We start from the raw sequence: 24,265 nt of genomic DNA on the forward strand, positions 1-24,265 counted from the left end.
TCGTTAACATTATTTATTATTATTTCTAATAAAATAAAATGAAGGGATAAAAATTCCTTAGTATCTGGGCATTCAATGCCCCGGTTGTAACTGCACCAACCACCAGCCAGTAGCCCATCCCTTGTCACAGTCACTGTGCCTCCATCAACAAGCTCTAGCAGCCCCACGCCTGGGTATTGTGCCATCAGCTCCCTGCCACCATATCCCATCTCAGCCAGAAGATCTCAACAGCAAGCAAAGACCAAATCAATAGAATTTTTTACTTTATTTCAGAAATGTAAAGGGTTATATAAAACTTGGGTAAAACAATGTAAAATGATCTTTTCCCTCCATTTCAAAAAGCTATATATATATATATATATATATATATATATATATATATTGGGAAATAACATTACAAACTAAAAAAATAAAAAAGAAGAGGTTTACCTTTCGGATGGACCTTTCACCGGTGTTCGGGACCTCCTATGGCTAATTCGAATGGTGGCGAGGAGTGTACCGATGAGGGGAACAACATACTTGAAAAGCATAAAGTTCCCCACATTGTGACAAACATATTCTCTTTTATTTATTTTTGATTTCATTATCTATTTTCTTCATTTCAGTACTTCATTCCCATTTTCTTTCGAATTTAATTCTTGACTAATCCGTGTGGGATATTTTCATCTCATGCATACACATTTTTCTCTTCCTTCAGGTCCCCATATAATGATAATGTAGGCATTGATGATTCTGATCCGAAGGTGGATTTTGAATCGGCCATTTGTCTCAAGGAATTTGATGAGTGCGACAATAAAGGGGAGTGCAACTTGCCTACCGAATTGTTGAGAATGGTAGAAAGAGAATAAAAACAAATACTACCACATGAGGAGGCGATCGAAATCTTGAATATGGGCACTAAAGATGACAGAAAGGAGGTTAAAATTGGTATAACTCTCTCGACTGAAGCAAGACAAAACCTGATAATCTTACTTTAGGAGTATAGAGATGTGTTCGCATGGTCATATCAAGACATGTCGGGACTAGACACAGATATGGTAGTTCACAAACTGCCAATCAAGCCAGAATTCAAACCCGTACAGCAAAAGCTAAGAAGAATGTGACTAGAAATACTCCTTAAGATCAAAGAAGAGGTTAAGAAGCAATTTGATACTGGTTTTCTTCAAGTGGCCAAGTATCCGGAGTGGGTGACAAACATAGTGCCTGTTCCGAAGAAAGACGGGAAAGTACGTATGTGTATGACTACCAGGACCTTAACAAGGCAAGTCCCAAAGACAACTTCCCTCTGCCTTACATTGACACGTTGGTAGATAATACAACTGGGAATGCTTTCTTTTCTTTCATGGATGGATTCTTGGGATATAACCAGATCAAGATGCATCCTGAAGACATGGAGAAGACCATGTTCGTCACAATGTGGGGGAACTTTCTGCTACAAGGTGATGCCCTTCGGATTGAAGAATGCCAGGGTAACATATCAGAGAGTTATGGTGAATCTGTTCCATGACATGATGCATAAAGAAATCGAGGTTTATATCGACGACATAATTGTCAAAGAACAAACCGAGAATGAATATGTCGGGAACCAGAGATAGCTCTTCCAGAGGTTGAGGAAGTTCCAACTACGATTGAACCCTAGCAAGTGTACCTTCGGGGTAATATCTGGGAAGCTATTAGGCTTTGTGGTCAGTAGAAAAGGTATCGAAGTCGATCCCGATAAAGTTAAGGCTATTCAGAGTCTACCTCCACCATGAACACAAAAAGAGGTCAGAAGTTTTTTGGGCAGATTGAACTACATAGCACGGTTCATATCTCAGTTAACAGAAAAATGTGACCCAATCTTCCGTCTTCTCCTAAAGAACAACCCAGGAGCATGGGATGAAAACTGCCAGATTGCATTCGAAAAAGTAAATGAGTATTTGTCTCGCACTCTTATCTTGATGTCCCCTATCCCAGGCAAACCTCTGTTCTTGTATCTATCCATATTTGAGAACTCAATGGGGTGTGTCTTGGGTCAACATGACGAATCTGGAAGAAAGGAAAGAGCCATCTATTATTTGAGCAAGAAGTTCACCGATTACGAGGTCAGATATCCTCCTGTCGAGAAGGTTTGTTGTGCTTTAGTCTGGGCTACAAAAAGACTTAGACAATACATGCTATATCACACCACTTGGCTGATTTCCATGTTAGACCCTTTAAAGTACATAATGGGTGTACCTACTCTATCTGGAAGGTTAGCCCGATGACAGATGCTATTGTCTGAATTCGACATCGAGTATATGAGCCAGAAAGCCATAAAAGAAAGTACCATATTAGAGTTCTTGGAAAGTAGAACCTATGAGAATTACGAGCCATTGGATTTTGATTTCCCAGACGAAGACTTGATGGTTATATCTTTAGAAGAATCAAGTACTTCAACAGACAATTCATGGAGAATGCATTTCGATGGTGCATCAAATGCATTAGGACATGGCATCGGGGCAATCTTGATCTCTCCAGAAGGGAATCACTACCCATTTACCAGCAGATTGAACTTCGATTGCACCAATAACATGGCTGAGTATGAAGCCTGTGTCTTGGGAATTCGAGCTGCACTAGAGCAAAACATAAAGACCTTGCGGATATACAGAGATTCGACATTAGTAATCTATCAGCTCCGTGGAGAATGGGAGACCAAGGATACAAAGTTGATGGAATACTAGAAGCTAATACTGGATCTGCTCGAAGAATTCGATGAAGTCACCTTCCACTATATGCCTAGAGAAGAAAATCAAATGGTTGACGCTTTGGCTACCTTGGCAGTTGCATTCAAGGCTGGCGGGGAGTCTAAAATGATACTAATTGTCATATAGTCGTATGAGTACCCGACTCATTATTACCAAAATAAAGAAGTGAGAGACACTAAGCCTTGGTACTACGACATTCTGCAGTACATCAAGCATCGAAGTTATCCAGAGGAAGCCACTGAAACCGATAAAAGAACCATTAAAGGATGGCAGATGGATACGTCCTTGACGGGGAGGTCTTGTACAAGAAAAGCCATGATCAAGTTCTATTAAGGTGCGTCGATGCTGAAGAGGCAAAAATGATAATAGAAGAGGTTCATGACGGAGTTTGTGGAACACATACAAATGGGCACATGATGTCAAGATAAATAATGAGATGCGGTTATTTTTTGTCAACACTGGAAAGTGATTGCATCAACTATGCTAGAAGATGTCTTAAATGTCAGATTTACGAAGATAAAATCAATGTTCCACCTCATCCACTTCATGTAATGACATCACCATTGCCTTTCTCTGTATGGGGCATGGACGTTATCAGGCAAATCCATCAAAAGGCTTCGAATGGTCATCGATTATTTCTTGTGGGAATCAATTATTTCACCAAATGGGTAGAGGCTTCATCATATGTCAGCATCACTCAATCCACTATTTGCAAGTTTCTGAAGAAAGAGATCATATATCGGTATGGTCTACCTAAAATGATCATCACCGATAATGCTACAAACTTGAACAACAAGATGATGAATGTTGCTTGTGAATAGTTTAACATAAAGCATCACAACTCTACTGCTTATAGACCAAAGATGAACAGAGCAGTCAAAGCAGGAAACAAAAACATTAAGAAGATAGTGGAGAAAACAACTGAAACTTACAAAGACTAGCATGAGAAGTTGCCTTTTTCTTTGTTCGATTACTGAACCTCGACTAGGGCAACTCCATTTTCACTATCTTATGGATTGGAAGCAGTTCTACCCATTGAAGTAGAGATTCCGAAACTCCGGGTCTTGACAGAAGTCAAACTAGATGATGCAGAATGGGTACAATCTCGATATGATCAACTAAACCTGATAGATGAAAAGAGACTGAAAGCCATTCATCATGGTCAAATCTATCATAAATGAATGATCCGAGCATATGACAAAAAGGTGCGCCCGAGAATATTACGCGAATGAGATCTAGTGCTAAAGAGAATTTGGCCAGTCTAAAAAGATTTCTGAGAAAAATGGACGCCAAATTGGGAGGGAACTTATGTCGTGAAAAAGGTTTTCTCCGGAGGAGCCCTTGTCCTGGCTGAAATGGACGGACATGAACTGCCATATTCCATCAACTCGGATGCAGTTAAGAAATACTTAGCTTAGGATTAAAACCCGAGAGGGCATCCTAAGTCAAAAATAGAGAAAAAAAACAAAAAGGAAAAAAATGTTTAGGGTGAAAACCTGAAAGGGCACCCTAAATTGAAAAAGAAAAAGAGAAAAAGAGAACAAAAGAAAAAGGAAAAAGAAAAATAAGGTGGGTTCAAGATGAAAACCTACAAAGGGCGTCTTGCAACCAAGGATGGGTCCAAGTTGAAAACTTGAAAGGGCGATTTGGATATTAACAGTGGAAAGCATCTGAATCTTCTACAAACTCAACAAGTCGGAGAGGTTGCACTCTCCAGAATGTTGTCGCATTTTCGAAGATTCCTTAACAAAGGTTGTATTCAACGTCACCTAACGGCTTCTCAGCTCGAAAGTGTCCACATTATCGAGATCTAAAACATTCATACACACTTCATCATGTATTCATAAAGACAATATTTTCTCTAAATCAATTCCTTTTGAGCATCTTGAATTGAACTTAAACCTAATGATTTGTTTGCTTCTGCAAAAGATAATCGTATATTACTGTACAAAGATTCATTGAAAAGTACATGTACCCGAAAGCCGATCAAGGCTCATGTATATACTTGAGATGGTCGAGAAGCATTTCTCAAATCAAGAAAAAATAGAATGTGCATGTCAGATTTAAACATGAAGAATTCAAGATCAGGGATCAGAACTTCAAGATTCTAGAATCAAGATTCCAAACATGTAACCGGAGATCGAAATTTCTCTTCAGAGCCCAAAATAACATATGTTGAATATGCATTTTAGGCATACCTAAGAGCATTGCATCCATCGCATATATGCATCACTTTACAGGTTTTAGCTAGAGCCAATTTCAACTTCACGGCGAAGGAGATTGGACTCGAAATGACACAATTTACTCAAGAGTAGATTTTAACTTCACGATGAAGGATATCTAGCTCGAAGCCAAACTTCACAATAAAGCGGTCATCGACAGTTTCAACATCACGGTGAAGGGAATCGTGTCCACCCACAACATACAATACTTGGATTTCAACTTCACGACAAAGGATATTCAAGTCAAGGCTCAACTTCACGATGAAGAGGCCATCCGCGATTTCAACTCCACGACGGAGGATATCGTACCCATACATCCATGATTTCAATTCCACGACAGAGGATATCGTGCCATTTGAAGCTCAACTTCACGACGAAGGGGCTTCCCAGTTTCAGAGCGAATTTCAACTTCACAACGGATGATATTTGACTCGAAACAATACAACTTACTTAGATTTCAACTTCACGACGAAGGATATCCGATTTCATGCTCAACTTCATGACGAAGGGGCCACCCGCGGTTTCAACTTCATGACGAAGGGAATCATGCACACAAGCATCATCCATCTCTAGATTGGATTTCAACTTCACGACGAAGGATATCCAACTCAAAGAATGAGTATTTGTCAACAAACTTTCCAGTTTCAGAGTCAATTTAAACTTCACAGTGAAGGATATTGGCCTCGGAACAACACAACTTACATTGGATTTTATCTTCACGACGAAGGACATACAATACCCAGGCTCAACTTCACGACGAAGGGGCCCTATACAATTCCAACTTTACAAATAGATTGACTTAACTTCACGAAGAAGGAGTCATCTGTAACACAACAACACCAAATTCTTCCGGTCAAGTTTCACCTTCACGACGAAGTATCTTGAGCCAGAAGATGATTCAGAGGCCACTCGCCAAGAGCTTTGAGTTCGATTTCAACTTCGCGATGAAGGATATCGTGCTCAGAAGCTTCTAATCCAGCTTGACCTCACGACGAGGGAGTCATTTCATATTCAGTTCAATTTGACAAACTAGTTTCAATATCGGATTTCAACTATACGACAGAGGACATTCGATATGGACGAAATTTGTGTCTTTTAATCTTCACTTTATTATCGTTGACAATGAGCAAAGAGGGGAAGTTGTAGACACTATATTCCGTCCCTACATAAATAACTATATATTACATAATTTATATGTTATATATATATATATATATATATATATATATATATATATATATATTTACATATCCTCCTTTCTTTTTATTATTTACAGACCCGTTACACACAAATAAAAAAACGGCCCAACAGTGGACCAAGCCCAGGAGCACGCCAAGCCCAATACAGTAACCCACCATGCTAGGGTTTGAAACCCTAGCTTTCCCTTCTCTCATCCCAGCCTCTAGTAGCGATGACCGTTGGATCTCATCTAGATCCAACGGTCTATAGTAGACCCCACTTTAGGGTTTCAACCTTTACTCCACGGCGCCGTTCTCTCATTCAACAAGGACTCTCCACACTGCCCGAAACTTCCGTCGATTCCCTCGCCCCACGTAACCAAGGTCCTCGGCAATGAACAACAAACAGTCAAGAGTCACTCAAGCACTCAAAAACCGAAGAAGTTGAGTCCAAATTCGACTCTAAAAATAGCCAAATCTGAGGCTATAAATCACATGTAAAATAGAACACAAACACACACAATATCACACAAGTATTACGCACAAAAAAATACCAAAAAATACGAGTAGAGAAAGAGTAATTCTGAAGCATTTGTAACAAGTTCGAGAGGAAATAAAAGGAAAGGTATTATTTTTACCTTTTCGGTTGTTCTTGATACATGCATGTTGCCTTGGTTGCCTTTGTTCTTGATTTAAAACCAAAAAAAGAAAAGGCCGAGGACCCGAGGAGGGGATTTTCGAAGAGATCTCTCTAGATCCACCCTCCCGAGGCCATTTTTCTTTTAAAAAGCCACAGTTTTTCTGGGAAACAGAACCCTTGTTCTTCGTTAATGAAGGAGGTTGGAGAGGAAAAGAGAGATGGGGGGCTCAGTTTTGAGCTTAAGAGAGAAATGAGCCTTTGTTAAAAAATTTGGGTTATATATATACTTCAACCCGACCGGCCCGTCAACCCGACCCGATAATTCTCTGACCCGTGCGTTTTGGTTTTAAAATAGGGTAAACTACGTTCTGGTCCCTCTATCTCTTCTGGAATTTCATTTTACCTCCCAAATCAATTTTAATTCCCTCAATTCCTTTCAAATTCGCCCCTACCTTTGTTCCCCTTTTAATTTAATCCTTTTTATATTATTTTTATTTATTTATTTATTTTATTCTTATTATATTTCTTATTATTTTGTTTTATCTATATTATATATATATATATATATATTATTTTATTTTCTTATTTTTTTCCTTTTAATAGTTTTATTATTATTATTATTTTATTTTATTTTTATTTGCTTTGTTCATACGTATATATGTATATATTTTCTATTTATTGTATATATTTCTTATTATTTTTGGTTTTTTTAATTTATTATTATTATATTATATTATATTATTTTTATTTTCTATTTTTTTACTCTTTTATCCTTATTATTATTACTATTATATACATATTATATTATATATATATATATTATTAACCTAACATTTTTAATTATCATCCCTTTAGGCCCCACCCCTTCTTTTTTAGCTCACCAAACCTTAACCTTTTTTTTATTTTCGATGGGGTGATGTTTTTATTTTTATTTCTTTTCCTATTTATTATTATTATTACCTAATAGTTATATATATATTATCATTTTTAGTTTTTCATATTTTATTATTATATTACTATTTTTTATTCTATTTAATTTTTGTATTTGTATTTTCATTTTTGTATTTTTTATTTTTGCTTGGTTTTTCTAATTTATTTATTTATTTTATTTATTGTTTATTTGTTTAATTTTGTTTTATTCGTTTATTATCTTTTTTTTTGTTTTTATTTTTTTACTTCCTATTTTTAAGACATTTATTTATCAATTATTTCTTCCTTTTTACTTGGGTTTATTTATTTTATTCATTTATTCCTTACTTTTCCTCTAACATTTTTTAATTTTTAAGGGCACGATTTAAATCCGTCAGAGGTAAATAATTTGGATCATATGTTACATTTTAATTTAACTTTCAATTTTCTTAACCTAAGACAACTGGAAAGTACGTAGTACCGAAAGGGCGATTCAAGGGTGTTAACCCTTCATTGACGGTAACCAACTCCCGAATCCGACACATCTTTGGTATGACGCAGGTAAGGTAAGAAATAAGGTATACGGTCAACCCATTTTGTTTAAAATAAATGATCGGTGGCGACTCCTAATCCATTTTCCTAAGTCGAAGCCCAATTTCGGGCCCACCCGAAAGACGGTTCCGACACAAGATAAGGTACATTCAAAATTATTTTGGGATCTAGGTCATTTGCTACATTGTTCATGTAACTCATCACATCCACGTTACGAGTTTCATAAATTATATTAAAAATACAACTTGTCATATGACATGGAACAAAATTGTACGGAACTTGTCACACCCGTGTGATGATTTTTATTTTTTTAATATATATTTTATGGAACTCGTCAAGCCCACGTGACGAGTTTCATGTGCACTGTAGCAAATGGCCTAGATCCCAACATAATTCTTCCCGACTATATTATTTCCCTAATTTTGCTGACAATATTTCATTATTTCAATTAAAAATAAGAAATAATTGTCTTAATGCAAATTAAGGAATTAGAAATAAATAATAATGTTGATTTCTCCTAAAATATACTCTTATTAATTTAGGTTAAAATATTTTTGAGAATAAAATAATTATTAATTAAATTTAAGTTCAAATTCTTAGATTTTCACTATTAGAGACATTTGTAATTAAAGGTACGGACCCCAGGCGCTATGAGATACTAATCATTCCTCAAGCGTAACCGACTCCCAGATCCAGAATTTCTAAAAATGCAGGCAAATCCTATCTTTTTAAAGTTTTTTTATTAAAATTCTTTAAAAATGCGTTTTTCTAGTTTTCGACCTACTTAATCTCAAAGGTCGATGAGGATTCTTAACATTTTCATTTTTTCAAACCTTTATGAATTCTTTAAATTTCGACTCCTAAAATCACGCACCTATCGAAAAAGTCGTTGTGACAGGTATAAGAGAGGGTTGGCTCCTCCAACCAAAGGGAAGTTGTTCCCTAATCGGAAAGTCTTTCAGCTTTCTAATCCGCTATTGATAATTCAATTCAACAATTTTTAACTCAAATTAACAGAGATGAAACCGTTAGCATTAATCATTGCATCCATATAAAAATAACTACCAACGTACTCCATTATCATATTGAACTAGCAAACTAATAGACCATAAAATTTTACAAACTCCTATGTAAGTCATAATGTATTTAGACAAACCATGTTGTTATGCAAACTCAAACATTATTATTAAATATTTGTATTTGACGCTGTCACAATTAAACATTACATATATTTAATTTAAAAACTTTTAACCTGATGGTGTGTAAAATATATATATGCATCAAGTCAAAATGTATATATGTATATAGTTATTGTGTAGGATAAATGATTGTGGACTAGTTGATAGTCCATAGTTTGCTTCATATATGTATCTGTGTATACATTTAGTTGTGGAGGTTAATAATTGAGTAGTTGGCTTTCATCCTGCGATACTTCCATTGCCTCCTTTTTGTCTGTTGCTTTTCTGGACCGACGAATTTCTCAATTTTCTTCTATCTTCATCTCTCGAACAGACACTCGAACCCTCGGATTCTTCGTTGTAGTTCTGGTTTAACGACGACTGTGACTTCTTTTGGTTCATTTGTCTTGAAGAAGCATTTCCTTCATAGTTGCTTTGTTCTTCTCTTGAGCAAGAACTTTCTCCGTTGCTATTCATACTTCTACTTTTACAGCTACTGCTACGGCTACCACTATTGTGATCGTCATCGTCATCGTTGTCGCAGTCGTCATGGTCCGGTTCGTCATCGCTACGCTCCTGGAGTGGCAGCTTAGATGAGATGGTGGGAGGAAGATTGGCAGGATCAGAGTTGTCACTTTTGGCCATGGAAAGAAAACTCAAGGCTGTAACAACATCACTCATCAAAGGCCGGGCAGCAGCTTCGTTCTGCAAACACATGGCTGCAATCCCAACGGCTTGATTCAAGTCCCTTTCGGGGAATTGCTTCTTAAGCAAAGGATCAGCCATTTCCGTGAACCGTTTCGGTTCCCGGAAGATCGGTTGTGCCTGTTTCAAAAATATAGAACTAGCATCTAAATTTTGTACAGAAAGATCGGAAAACATGACTAACCAAATACACTTACCCAAGCAACTAAATTTTGTTCTTCGACAGGTTTAGTAGTGTCCATGACTCTTCTTCCAGTGATGAGTTCCAATAGAACAACTCCAAAACTGTATACATCTGCAATAGGTGTGAGTCTACCTGATCTCGAATACTCTGGTGCACTATAACCATAAGTTCCCATTGCCCTTGATTGCATAGGCATCTTGTCTGTCGAAGGGTCAAGCTTGTCGAGCCCGATATCGGATAGTTTCGGGTTTAATTGTTCATCCAACAAGACGTTTGAGGACTTGAGATCACGGTATATAATGGGAGGATTGGTCTTATCATGCAAATACTCTAGACCTTGAGCTGCTCCACATGCTATTTTCATTCTGGTTAACCACTCTAATGGCTTTCCTTGAGCCATTTTGCCTGCAACATTACAGTTCTCTTCAACAAGACCATGCTCAGGAGAAAATTCTATGAAATGGCCAAATGATTTGCAGAAATATTTTAAGGAAAATGGAGAGATGTTTATACCAAGGAGATGATCTTCTAAAGAGCCCTGGGGCATGAATTCATAAACCAGAAGCCTTTGATCTCCATCAGCACAGTATCCAATGAGATTCACCAGATTGGGATGCTGTAAGCGACTGAGTCTGGCAACCTCGGCAAGAAATTCTTTGTTTCCTAGCACTGAATTCCTGTCAAGTTGTTTCACAGCAACCACCTATCTCCAAATTCCAACAAAGGATGAATAGAAATAAACTACATAGTTTTGTTAAACGAATTTTATTCTTTTCACCAATGAAATAATCAATAATGGCAAATTTTCTTTATAATATGGTATGAAATGAGAAGGCTTAATTATAAAATAAGTGATCAAACTATAGCGTTTTTTACGAATAGGTGCCTACAGTATTTTTTGAACAATCTCGGTACCTAACGTTACAAATTTTACCACTTTAGGTGTCCGAGTCGTAAACACATGTCACATTATGATAATTTTAAAATTTTTATGTAAAATAAAAAATTAAAATAATATATTTTTAGAAAAAACACACACAAAAATTTCGGAATAGCCCAAAACTTTAAAAACCTTTATTTCAACTTCAAAACATACTTCGGCCACCGCCCTTTGCTGTCGACAAAGTTCCACCCGAGCTCACCTACCGTCGTCGATCAATACTCCTGTGAAATCGCGATTGATCGACATTTTGTACCCACATACCCTATGATAAAAATCGCGATCCCACATGATTCTACAGGTCAATCGGCAACAACTAAGGTGGCGTATAACTAGGAGGATGGCAGTAACTAAGTCGATGGTGGTGGTCGTGACTGAAAAGTACGGCGACGGGTTAGGATTAGGATTTGGGATTTTTTTGAATTTGAGAGGGTTTTTTTATAATTTAAGAGAAACTAAGGGTTTTTTTTATAAATATAATATAATAATTTTAATTTAAAAAAATTCAAAATTACCAAAATGTGACATATATCATTTAACGGAAAAACTAACGGCAGTTACGACCCGGGTACCTAAAGTAGTAACGTTAAGCACCAGAATCATTCAAAAAATATTGTAAGCACCTATTAGTGAAAAACGATATAGTTTGGACACTTATTTTATAATTAAGCCAAAAAAAAGAATGGCTCATGCTAGAATAATTATTTTATCAACTAAGGTGAAATGAACCTGACGTTTTTTGGAAGACACTTGGAAGTCACGATGTCTTCCTCATACTGCATGCAATCTGAACGACAACCTCAATAGAATAGCAACTCAAAAGACACTGTCTATTTCAGACATCTTTCCAAAGATACCAAATAATCTAGTTGTCTTCCCCTACATTATTCATTCCATCTTAATTGAAAAAATAATTTTTCCAACCCTTTATATAATTTTTTTCAAAACTATTATCTCAACCATTTTGCCAATCAAGGCAATAAAGTTAATAATAAATCATATATAAAAAGAAGGATTATTAGGTAGGGAAAATAAAAATTTTAGAAAGAAAGGATGTAACCTGGGCAGTAGACTGAAGGGTGCCCTTGTAAACTTTACCGAAACCACCTTCACCCAACACAGATTCTTGACGGAAATTCTTGGTGGCGGCAGCTAGCTCACGGAATGTAAATGCTTGAGCCTCTACATTTTCATTTTCACCTTTGTTTGACTCCAACACTTCTTTCTTTTGTTCTTAGTCCACAAAAAAAAAACCAACACATTTATTCTTAAAAATCTTTCTTACTCAATAAAATCAATTATTCATAAACAATATTTATATCTTATTACGTAAAAACACAAACAAAAAACCCTATCACAAAATAAACTAAATAGAAATAGCATAGAAGAACGACAAGCCGGTTTGAAACGGGGTCAACATGTTGAGGGATGGATCGAGGGGAGCGGATGGGGGCGGTCCTCTTTAAAATTTTCAAATTCTTTTATATTTTATATTTTTTTTCTTTTTTCTTATTAATAATTTATTTTTATCCCTTAAAATTTTATATATTCGTCATCTCCTAAAATTTTATAAGATCATTTTTTAACATAAAATCATGTGTTCATCCTTAAAATAGCATGTTTCTCAACATCAAGACCGTGCATGAACCCAGTGATCTTAATAGTAAATGAGTTGTTATTATACTTTGAGGTCTTGATTCGAGAACTAAGAATGCTATGAATATGAATATTAACAGTCAAAAAGTTGAAAGTTAGAGTATTAAAAAGAAAGACCGTAAGAAGGCGTTGGAAAATGAAATATGCATTGTCTCAATCATAATTCTATGGTTTTTTTATAAGTAAATGTCAGTTTCCAGCCCTACAGATTATGTTTTGTTTTGCAAATATAAAACTTCTGCACTTAATTTTATATCGATATTATAAATATATTATTTTTAATAAATTAAATTAATTTAACTTCTATTTAATATATATATATATATATTAGTTAAAATAATAATAAGTTACTAAATTGACATAGTAGTCATCTAAATTATTTACTAAAATGGTATATTTGAAGTTAAAATTAAAATTTAGTAATATAATTAAAATTTAGTAGTCATCTAAATTATACATAATATTACGTTTTAGTTTCATTTTGTTACTCAATATTAAAATATTGACGATGATGTTAATGTGTTATTGTAAGATAATGACACATCACCATTCATTTTTTTTAAAAAAAGCAGTTTTTTAATATTTTAACGATGAATAATAAAAATGAAACCGAAATGTAATGTTAAATATGATTTTAAAATATATATATATATAATTGAATGACTAAAACGAAATAAAAATAATAGTTGAGGTATTAAAATGCAGTTGACCCTAAAGATAAATCATGCAAAAATGACCCAATGGGCAATGGCAATGGCAATGCATGTAACATGTAGAATTATATCAACTCTAAAGTCTAAACCTATCCTTGTTTCTCTTTAATCATTGGACAATTTCGTATCATGAAACAAAAAAAGACGTACCAGGTGGTTTTGATTTGATGGACTCGCCGGGAGATCTGTGACTGCGATCCCCTCTGAAGCTGGATTCCTTCTTGCTTTTTGGGGACGAGAAACAAGAAAAGCAATTCATCGCTTCCAACAATAAATCTTTGCTGATGAAATCGTCGAAGAAGATGCTACGGCGGAGACAATAAAGAAGAGATTTGAAGGGTCCTAAAATGGAGGGACAACGCAAACCCCATTGAAGAAGAAGAGACGGTGAGGACCCATTGAAACCCAAAACCAAACAAAAATGTTTCGATTCTTTTCTTTTTTGTCCTTTGAGCTTTGTGAGGAAAAAAAGAGAGGGAGAATTGTGCGGACAATTTGTTTTGGAAAATGGATTTCCCTAAATATAGTGGAGGGAAATTCTCCTCTAAATGCTTGCCATCACAATCAATTTTATTTTTTAAAAACAAAATTTAGGTAAATTACATGTTTAGTATTTAAATTATTATTTTTTGTTATGTTTTGATACCTAAACTTTATTTTTTTAAATCATACCTAATGTTTAGTTTAGTTTTATTTTGATACTCTGTTGTTAAAAACTTAACGGTGATATTGACGTGTCATCATAAGGTAATGTCATGTCATCATTGAAAAAATTAAAAAAACAACACCTCAACAGTTTTATTAATTTTTTAACAATAGGGTACCAAATTTAAATTTAAACTAAACATTAAGTATGATTTTAAAATAAAATAAATTTTCTGTATCAAAATGAAATTAAAATAATAGTTTGGGTATTAAACATATAGTTTACTCAAAATATTTTTTATACCTTTTTATGTTTATGTTAGGAATTTACAATACTTTGACTATTTATCACAATAATATTTAAATGTTTTTAAAATATAATGTATTTTATCAATATATTTTACATATATTGATTTTTATTTTTTATAAAACCAAATTAAATTGAAATATTAATTTCTTAATTAAATTCTTTTAATGGTTTTTATATGTTTGTGTTGTGTGTAAAGTCACACGGTCGTGGGATCGAGTCCCACAGAGGGTATTTCATAATTCAAAGGTCTTCTACGGAAGCTGCTCTCAACCTGGTGTTGGGGGAAGCCTACTATCTTACCTCCCCCTTACCCCATTACATATGGGAACAATGGACAACCATTTTATACATCATTATTGCTTCTTCTTTCTCTAGCAGTTGCAAGTTGCAACTTTAAGAACATCTTCTGTTCATAACGGCACGTATCTTCACTCACACCAGATCTCTGTAGTGTTGATCTCTCACGGCCGTTCCTCGTCTTGGTGGTTCATCTTTTCTTTTACACATCTTTTAGAGAGTTCTAAGATCTGTTCATTTTGTGTAGCTCTTAGCTGTACCATAGCTTCTTTCAAAGATCTGCCAATTTATATCTCTTTCTCATATGATTCTTTAAATTTCAGTTTTCATTTCCCTGTTGTTTTGTTTTGTTTTGCATTAACTATTTTAGCAGGAATTCATTTTTCCTTATTTTCTTTATTTAGTTATCCCTAGAGATTTTCTTTTCTCTAGATTATATTTCTTTTCCCCTATTTAACATTTGATTTTTTCGGGTAGTTATCTCGGGGGGAAAATCCCAGATTCACAAAGCATCAATATATTCCGCACAACAAATTCTGAGCTATTTCAAGTACACAAATGACGGAAGAGATTTGAGATCTGAGATTAAGCTCTTTGCATTCATTCACAATATTTTTGCAAAGCCCTCCTACTGCGGTGGCCCATAAAATTTTTGTTGCAATCCCCATCGGTGTTAAGCGTGAAGTGTCCTACCGGAGCGGAACCTTCGCCGGAAAATAATTCCTCCGAAAAATAGCAATTACTTCCTACTTGCCGGCCAGGTACATATAGTGGTCGGCCAGGTATTTAAACGTGTTATGCTATAATCATAATTATATTACTTGATATTAAATTAAAAATCTTTTTAGGGGTATTATAGTGTTCTTTGTAATTTACCTTATAATTGTTAATAAACTTACTTATTATCTTTATTAACCAAATTACTTTTACAATAGTATTTTATAAATTAAAATCCTATTAAGTAACCAACTAGCTTCTTAGTACCCTCATTTCTATAGCGTTTTATTTGGTGTCAGCTTCTGTCTTCTTTGGATTCCTTTTTCATAGTTCCTCATAGCTTCGGATATAGATGATTACTTGAGGTCATGTCCTTCTTTTAGATCCCATAGGGCGTATAGGGGGCGGGCTCGACAGAGTGATGCCAATGAGACTAGACTTAGAGTTTGTACGTTGAATGTAGGCATATTAAATGCTAGGCTGTTTGAGCTGACCGACGTACTAAGTAATAGGAAAATAGATTTTGCATGTATTCAAGAGACTAGGTGGAAAGGGGCTCGCGCCAGAGAGTGTAACGGGTACAAGTTATGGTACTCAGGCGTATATAACGCTAGAAATGGGGTGGCTATCTTGGTTTCCTCTAGACTCAAGGATAATGTTGTTGAAGTTTGCAGATACCAGGATAGGATCATGATGATTAAGGTCATTATAGAAGAGGAAATGGTGAATGTCTTTTCGGTGTACGCCCCACACGTTGGCCTATGTGAGGGGGAGAAACGTTGCTTCTGGGATTCGTTAGATGATGTACTTAGGAGCATTCCGGAGGACCAAAGAGTTTTCATAGGGGGAGACTTCAATGGCAATATAGGTAGTGCAATCGATAGGGTATGGCGGTGTTCATGAGGGTTTCAGTTTTGGTAGTAGGAACGAGGAGGGGCGTACGTTGCTTGAATTTGCTACTGCTCACGATATGGTGGTCACTAACTCCTTCTTTTACAATAGAGATGTGAACTTGATTACGTTCCATAGCGGGGGACATTGTACCCAAATCGACTACATCCTAGTTCAAAATCGGGATCAATGGGCTTACATTGACTGTAAGGTGTTCCCTGATGAGGCATGTACATCACAACACAGATTGTTGGTTTTGGTGTTCTGCGTACGCCACGGGCAGAGCACTCATAGGAGGGCTAAACTAGGTAAACCTAGGATCCTTTGGAAGAACTTGCATGGAGCGAAAGCTGATGACTTTAGGAGTAAGGTTTTGTCTCACATAGGTTTTGGAACTACATACTCGAAAAATGCAGATATGTTATGGAAAAATATGGCATATGCCATCAGAGAGGTGGGTAAAAACACCCTTGGGTTATCGACAGGGAAGGCCAAGGAATATAAAGAATTGTGGTGGTGGAACGACAAAGTCCAAACTAAGATGAAGACAAAGCAAAAATTCTTCAAGGAGTTTCTACAATGCAATGGCGACGAAGAAAGATCGAGAGCTAAACAAAGATACAAGGAGGCAAAGCGGGAAGCCAAGAAAACAGTGGCTAAAGCAAAAGATAAGACATACGAGGAAATGTACAAGAGAGTATATACCATGGAAGGACAAAACGATATCTTAAGGCTTGCAAAATCCAGGGAGAATAAGAAAAAGGATCTAGGTAGCATTAGGTTTTTTAAGGACAACAATGGTGTTATTTTAGTGAAAGATCATGATATAAAGAGGGTTTAGAGTAGTTACTTCTATGGCTTATTTAATGACGGTGCCTCTCCCTGTAGAGATAGTACCGTTGATGGGTCAGTCGATCATCATACTACGGCCAATGACTGCCCTACTTGTACGGTTGGGAGTGAGGAAGTCAAAATGTATCTTAGAAAGATGGGGAGGGACAAATCTGTTGGTCCAGATCAAATTCCTATCACTGTGTGACTGGCCCTAGGAGAAGAGGGAGTAAAGTTGTTGACCAATATCTTTAATATTATTTTAGAGACTGCCAAGATGCTAGAGGAGTGGAGAGAGTCTACGGTGATACCAATCTATAAGAATAAAGGAGATCCCCAATGTTATGGTAATTATAGAGGTATTAAACTACTCAATCATACCATGAAGATATGGGAAAGGGTGATAGAGGCTAGGTTGAGATAGGTTACTACGGTTTCGGAAAACCAATTTGGCTTTATGCCAGGTAGATCTACTACGGAGGTGATTCATCTACTTCGATGGCTTATGGAGAAATATAGGGAAAAAATAGAGATCTTCACATGGCGTTCATTGACCTTGAGAAGGCGTATGATAGCGTTCCCTCCATACGATCTGGAAGACCTTGGAAACGAGACGGATCCCAACTACTTATATCCGGGCGATTCGTGATATGTATTGTCGATCTACTACATATGGGGACACAGAGGCTTTCCCAGTAGAAATCGAACACCATCAGGGGTCGGCTCTTAGCCCTTACATCTTCGCCTTGATTATGGACGACATCTATTGTGCGACACCAGACGGTGTTCCATGGTGTATGCTTTTCGCTGACGACATTATCCTAGTTGCTGAAACAAAAACTGAACTGAATAGTAGACTGGATAACTGGAAGAAAGCTTTGGTAGAAAAAGGTCTAAGGATCAATATTGAAAAGACAGAGTATTTATGTTCAAACTTTAGTGGGAACCAAAACGATGAAGATGTAGACGTATGCATCGAAGGACACGTTCTCCCCTCTAAGGATTGTTTCAAGTATCTAGGGTCTATGATACATAAAGATGGGGGTGTAGATGATGATGTAACGCACTGTATAAAGGTGGGATGACTAAAGTGGAGGGAAGCTACAGGAGTTTTGTGTGACAAGAAGGTGCCTCTAAAACTTAAGGGAAAATTTTATAGAGTTACAATAAGACCAGCGCTGATATATGGATCAAAATGTTGGGCAATCAAGAAGGATTACGTAAGGAGGATGGAGGTCGCAGAAATGAGAATGCTTCGATGGACATGTGGTAAGACTCTGTGGGAAATGACTCCAAACTCTGCAATTAGGATGTCCTTGGGGGTGATGCATGTATCTAAAAAATTGAGGGAGGGAAGGCTACGGTGGTTTGGGCATGTCCTTAGGAGACAAAAGTCGGATGCGGTCAGGAGGGTAGAGTCGATTATAGTCGACGGTGCCAGAAGGAGAGGACGACCAAGGAGGAAGTGGGTAGACTGCTTGAGATCTGATTTGAAGGATTTACCCTTACCGAGGACATGACCTCTGATAGGAAAGTATGGAGACTTAAGACCAGGGTAGCAGAGTAGTGTGGGTCACAACCATAGGGTGTAGCATCTCTGCCTTCTTTTTAATGCCTTTATAGTAATTTCCTTGACTTCTACTTTTAATACGTTTCTGTCATGGGAATTTTTGAAGGATTAGAACTAGGATAGCGGAGTAGTGTTGCATTAGTTTAGGTTTTAACCCATTTGACATTATTCCTTTATCGTAGCTTGCAACCACTAACTTCTGTATATCCTTCTCATGTTTCATCTTTTAAATTTATTCGGGACTTACATTTTTTGTCTATATGCAGAGATTTGTACGCAGGGATAACTTCCCATTACAGACGCGCATATGAAGACTGCATATGAAGATTGTTCAACTATGTATTTATTTATTTCTTTCTTTATTTATACATGCATTGTATTTTATCTTTATTTTTAAATTTTTCTGACTGCAAGAGGTCTTCCATGGAAGCTGCTCTCAACCTGGCATCAGGGACATCCTACTACCCTACCTCCCCCTAACCCCATTATATATGGGAATAGGGTTTTGTTGTTATTGTTGTTGTTGTACATTAAATTAAAATTATAGTAACAAAATAGAATTATAGAAATTTTATGGACAAAGAAAAAGGTGCTAACATAAAATTCTAGAAGTCATATCCTTACTCGAGGTTGAGAGCATTGTATATGATGATTGTCTAAACTCAAGATAACCAAAAAAGATAGCTTCAGGCAAGTTTCGTTATTTCAACAATAAATTTATTAAGAATGTTAGTAAGGAGAGTTTCGTGGGGACTTGCCCCTACTTCATACCCACTTGGGTAATGATGAATACATATTTTGTAATGATACACATTTTTGATTCAACATATGAGAGTTGATCTGTGATAATTTTGAGTCGACTTAATAGCATAATTCAACCTTCAACACATGTTAAATCTTATTTGGAAGAATTTAGGCCTAAGATAAGGGGAATTTATGGGGAAAACTAATTTTTAAAGAACTAAGTATGTAATTAACCCATTAAAAACATATAAAAGGGAGCATTGGTAGACAAGATTTCATTACACCATATAGTCAGATTTTATAAACATGGACAAGCTTTAATCTCTTACTTTCTTCAAGCTAACTTCTTCATATGATCTGATATTGGATCTATCTTTCAACTCAGAGTTGTCGTTGCAGCAATTAATTAAGATTTTATGTTATCTGTTGCATTTCATAGTGTCAGAACCGTCTTTCGGACGGGCCCGAAATTGGGCTTCGACTTAAAGAAAACATGTTAGAGCTGCCACTGATCATTTAAAAAAATATTTAGGTTGATCGGACACCATCTTACTTGATCTGCGTTTTACCAGAAATATGTCGAATTCGAGAGTCGGTTACAGTCAAGGAAGGATTAGCACCCTTGAACTGTCCTTTCGGTACCATTTAATTTGGCAGTTGTCTTAATTGCGAAAATTGAAATTAAAATTAAAATTAAAATTTAAATACTCTATTCGAATCACTTAACTTTGATTGGTCAAAAGTGCCCCTAAAAGGTCAGAAAACATGTTAAATTGTGAAATAATTGAAAAACACAACATGGTTAAAATAAATACAAGAGCTAAATACAACAATATTAAAAGTAAAAATAAAATAGAATAAAACTAAATAAAATTAGGAAAAAATAAAAATAAAATTTTTTAAAAAAGAAATATTTAAAAAGAGTAAAATGTTTGAAAAAAGAATGCTAAAAATGAAGAAAAATAAACGAATGAAGAAAAGGGATAAATTGAATCAAATATATTTATGGTTCAAATTATAAAAATGATCTTCCAAATAAAACAAAAAAAAAGTCAAGGGATTAAATCGTGAAATAAAATAAATATAATGAAGGATTACATTGAAATAACTAAAAATTCGGAGGCAAAATTGAAACAGGTGACCGAAATGAATTACACTTCAAAAGTCCAGGGACTGCAGAAATAATTTAACTATTTGCTAATTATAACCTAGTCCCCCTATACCCCCAAAACACAAAAAAAACATTTCCCTTATTTCCACCAAAACTCCTCCCTTTCCTCTCTTAAAAACCTCTCGATGTCTCTCTTCCCCGGCCGAACAATCGGCCCCTCACCACTGTAGCTCCACCCCGCCGAACATCGTCCTACGATGGTCGAAAACACTAAAGCTACCAAAAACGGTCCCCTCGTTATCTTAAAGCTAACCCTGAGCCCCAATTTACCAACTCATACCTCAAACGATATAGATATAAATAAAACGGTTCAATTTTTTACCTTGGTTCGACGGTGACTCTTTGTTTTCTGACGAGCTTTCACGATACGAGGCCTTTGGCTTTAAGTGTTGCATTCGGTTTCTTGGTATTTTGGTGTTTATGGTTGTGATTGATGATGTTTTTCTTGTTTTTTGTTGTGTATTGGTTACCGTGTTTTCTTTCGTGCTTTGCAGGGGCTTTTATAGCCATCATCAGAATGATTTTTTGGGTTAATCCTGTTTGCTTCGAGCTTGATTAATTCGGGGTTGAGGGTTTCGGTTTCCTCATGTTGGTTTGTTGGCTGGGGTTTTAAGGATAGTTCAGTCCCTATTCTTGGTCGATTAATGTTCTGATTCCCTGTTCAATGACCGAGAAAATTGGCTGGTGCTCGATATGCCTTCGGGCACGTGGCTTCACGTGCGCTCCCTTGCGACACTGTTGGCTTAGTGTGAAACCCTAATTTGGGATTTTAGGCTATGTCAGGCCCACCTAATCTGGGTCTATTGGATCAGGCTTACCCGATTGGGCTTCATGCAAGACTTTAACTTTGCACTTTTTAAACCTAAACACAAAAGAAAATAAATAAATAAAAAGAAAAATGAATAATAAATAAATATATAGTAAATAATATATATAATACTACAATATAATATATGTACAAAAAACTATATAATATAAACTAGGGTTGTAAATGAGACGAGACAGATTGCGAGCTACTCGAGATTGACTCGATCAAGGCTCGATAAATACTCGGATCGAATGGATTCGACTCGAGCTCGAGCTCGACTCGAGTTCTTAACGAGCTACTCGATATTCAACTCGAAAAGCTCGTGAGCAGCTCGAAAATATAATATATTAAAATTTTATTTTTTTAGAAATAAATTATTAATAATATTAATATTTATTTATTGATTTTTTTTATAAAAAAATACAGTAAGATTTCTTGTATTTAAGGTTCATGTTCGAGTTTGAGTTTGAGGCTTCAATCGAGTTAAATTTAAGAATTTTTTTCATTTCGAGCCTTTTCGAGCTGCTCACGAGCTTCAGTTTAGGATTTCGAGTTCGAGTCGAGCTTGAAAATTTTAAACTCGCGAGTTTTCGAGTCGAGCTTCATTTCAAAGTTTTTTAGTCGAGTCAACAATACTCGAACTCGACTCGGCTCGTTTACACCCCTAATACAAACTTTTCAAAATGTTTTCAAAAAACTATATATATTATATATGTTTTCAAAAACTATATATTATATATATGGTTTCAAAAAAACTATATATTATATTGTTGAAAACATTTTGATGTTTCGATATAACAAATTAAGTTAAATGAATTTTAAGATTTTACAAAAGATTTTCTAAAGTATATTCGATATAATTATTCGAATATCAAAATATTACTCCAATTCTTTCAAAGTTCAATTTCAATCCTTACTAATGTGTAAAATTGTGTTTTCTACTTTGCATTAGCTTATAATAATAGCAAAGAATACAATAAAAAAAATGCTTATAATAATAATTTTTTATTGTATTCTTTGCTATTAGTTAGGGGGAGTTTATGTTCTTTGATGAAAATTAATTTTATATATTGTTTAAGGATTAAATTGATTGATTGAACATGATTAATTTTCAATATATGAGTTGCCAATACCACTAGAGCTAATTAATTTAGCATTTTGAGTGTTTAAAACGGATTTTTGACATTTTTGTGCTTAATGCATCGATACACTGAATAGTACATCGATGCATCCTTTTGAATGTGCATCGATACATCATGAAGATGCACTGATGCACTCCTTGAATATGCATCGATGCACAAGGCCATGCATTGATGCATCCATCGGGTTTTTGGATAAAAACCCTGATTTTCTTCATTTCTAAAAACACTTTAAAAAACTCCATTGTGTCGTTCGTTCCTCTCTCTATCTCTTTAATCTCTCCTTTCGCTTCAAATCAACGTATTTTTGACAGATTTCAATTGTTCTTCAACTCCAAATCTTACTTATATCATTAAATCGTGCAAAACAACATCTCATTCCTCTCAATCCGAAATTTTCAAGGTAATATTTCAAAACCTCTATTTTATTGATTTTTGAACTTAGAACTAGTTTTGATTAGTTATAAGATGAACATTATATCGAGCATCGATTATATTACGATTCTAAACTAGATTTTACAATCAATTTCGTCAAAAACAAACAATATTTCAACATTGTCTATGAATTTTCGAAATAAAAAAAAATTGTTATTTCCGAAAATTATTGATGTTTTTGATTTAATTGTATTATTTTCATGAAAACTATATGTATTATGATAATTCCAATGTTGTTTTCAAATAGTTTTCAAAATCATGCCCATTAGGATTGGGTTTAGAGAACCTTGAATTATTGCAGACTTAATTGAGTTTTGGGATTGATTATTTTGCATACATGTGTTTCAATTACAGGTTACATTCCTAATTCCAATTTCCTAAACCATGTCAAACCCTAAACGCCCTAGGACCTCTTCTAGTCATTCTAATCGAGCTCATAATCCTATTCCTCCTCAAGCTCCAAATCCAAACAATCCCAATATGACAATTCTAAACTCATGTTTTAATATGCCTGAGCGTCGTAGAGAATAACTCTACCATAGGTACATGGATTCCTTCCAGTCTTACAAAATCCGAGAAGAATGTATTCCCTCTGTTCAAGCCATGGTAGATATTAACTTTCAATACCTACCAACTCTCAAGTCCTGGAAGTTTGATAAACTGTTTCACCTTAAACCTATTGTCTATCATCAGTTGGTCTGCATTTTCTACTATAATGCGGTATGTATTCAAAACGCAAGTCAATGTGGGACTATAGGAATTAGATCCTATATTTTAGGACAATATATTCATATTGACCCCGAGACTATAGCTAAGCAGTTTGGGCTAGATGATAATGGTTTATATAATGAGAAAGAGACTGTGGCATATCCCTTTATTCCTAATGCTAGTGTTAGTACCTTACGTACACATCACGATTGTTTTCTACATTTAATGATCTCTTGGTGGTTTCAACCATCCGGAGGTAGGTACTCCACTCATCGTGTCAGGGATTTATGGTGGATGCATTGCATCCAGCATAATAGAAAGATAAATTTGCCACATATTATTTTTAGTGAACTAGTAGATACTATAAATGTTGTCCCTTCTAAACATGTCGAAACT

General features: G+C 35.4%; 1 protein-coding gene across 1 annotated transcript; it reads right to left on the reverse strand.

Annotated features, from left to right (window-relative positions):
• Positions 1-9,645: 9,645 nt before the first annotated feature.
• Positions 9,646-13,862, reverse strand: LOC120170198 (probable serine/threonine-protein kinase PBL24). Its single transcript, XM_039178180.1, has 5 exons — positions 13,754-13,862; positions 12,295-12,455; positions 10,808-10,997; positions 10,308-10,699; positions 9,646-10,230 (listed from the first exon to the last, which is right to left on the reverse strand). The coding sequence occupies exons 1-5, from the start codon at positions 13,860-13,862 to the stop codon at positions 9,646-9,648; spliced, it is 1,437 nt and encodes a 478-aa protein (XP_039034111.1).
• Between the last annotated feature and the right edge of the window lie 10,403 nt (positions 13,863-24,265).

This window comes from Hibiscus syriacus, unplaced genomic scaffold (assembly GCF_006381635.1).
Source record: "Hibiscus syriacus cultivar Baekdansim isolate YM2019G1 unplaced genomic scaffold, ASM638163v2 tig00111774_pilon, whole genome shotgun sequence".
NCBI classification, from domain to species: Eukaryota; Viridiplantae; Streptophyta; class Magnoliopsida; order Malvales; family Malvaceae; genus Hibiscus; species Hibiscus syriacus.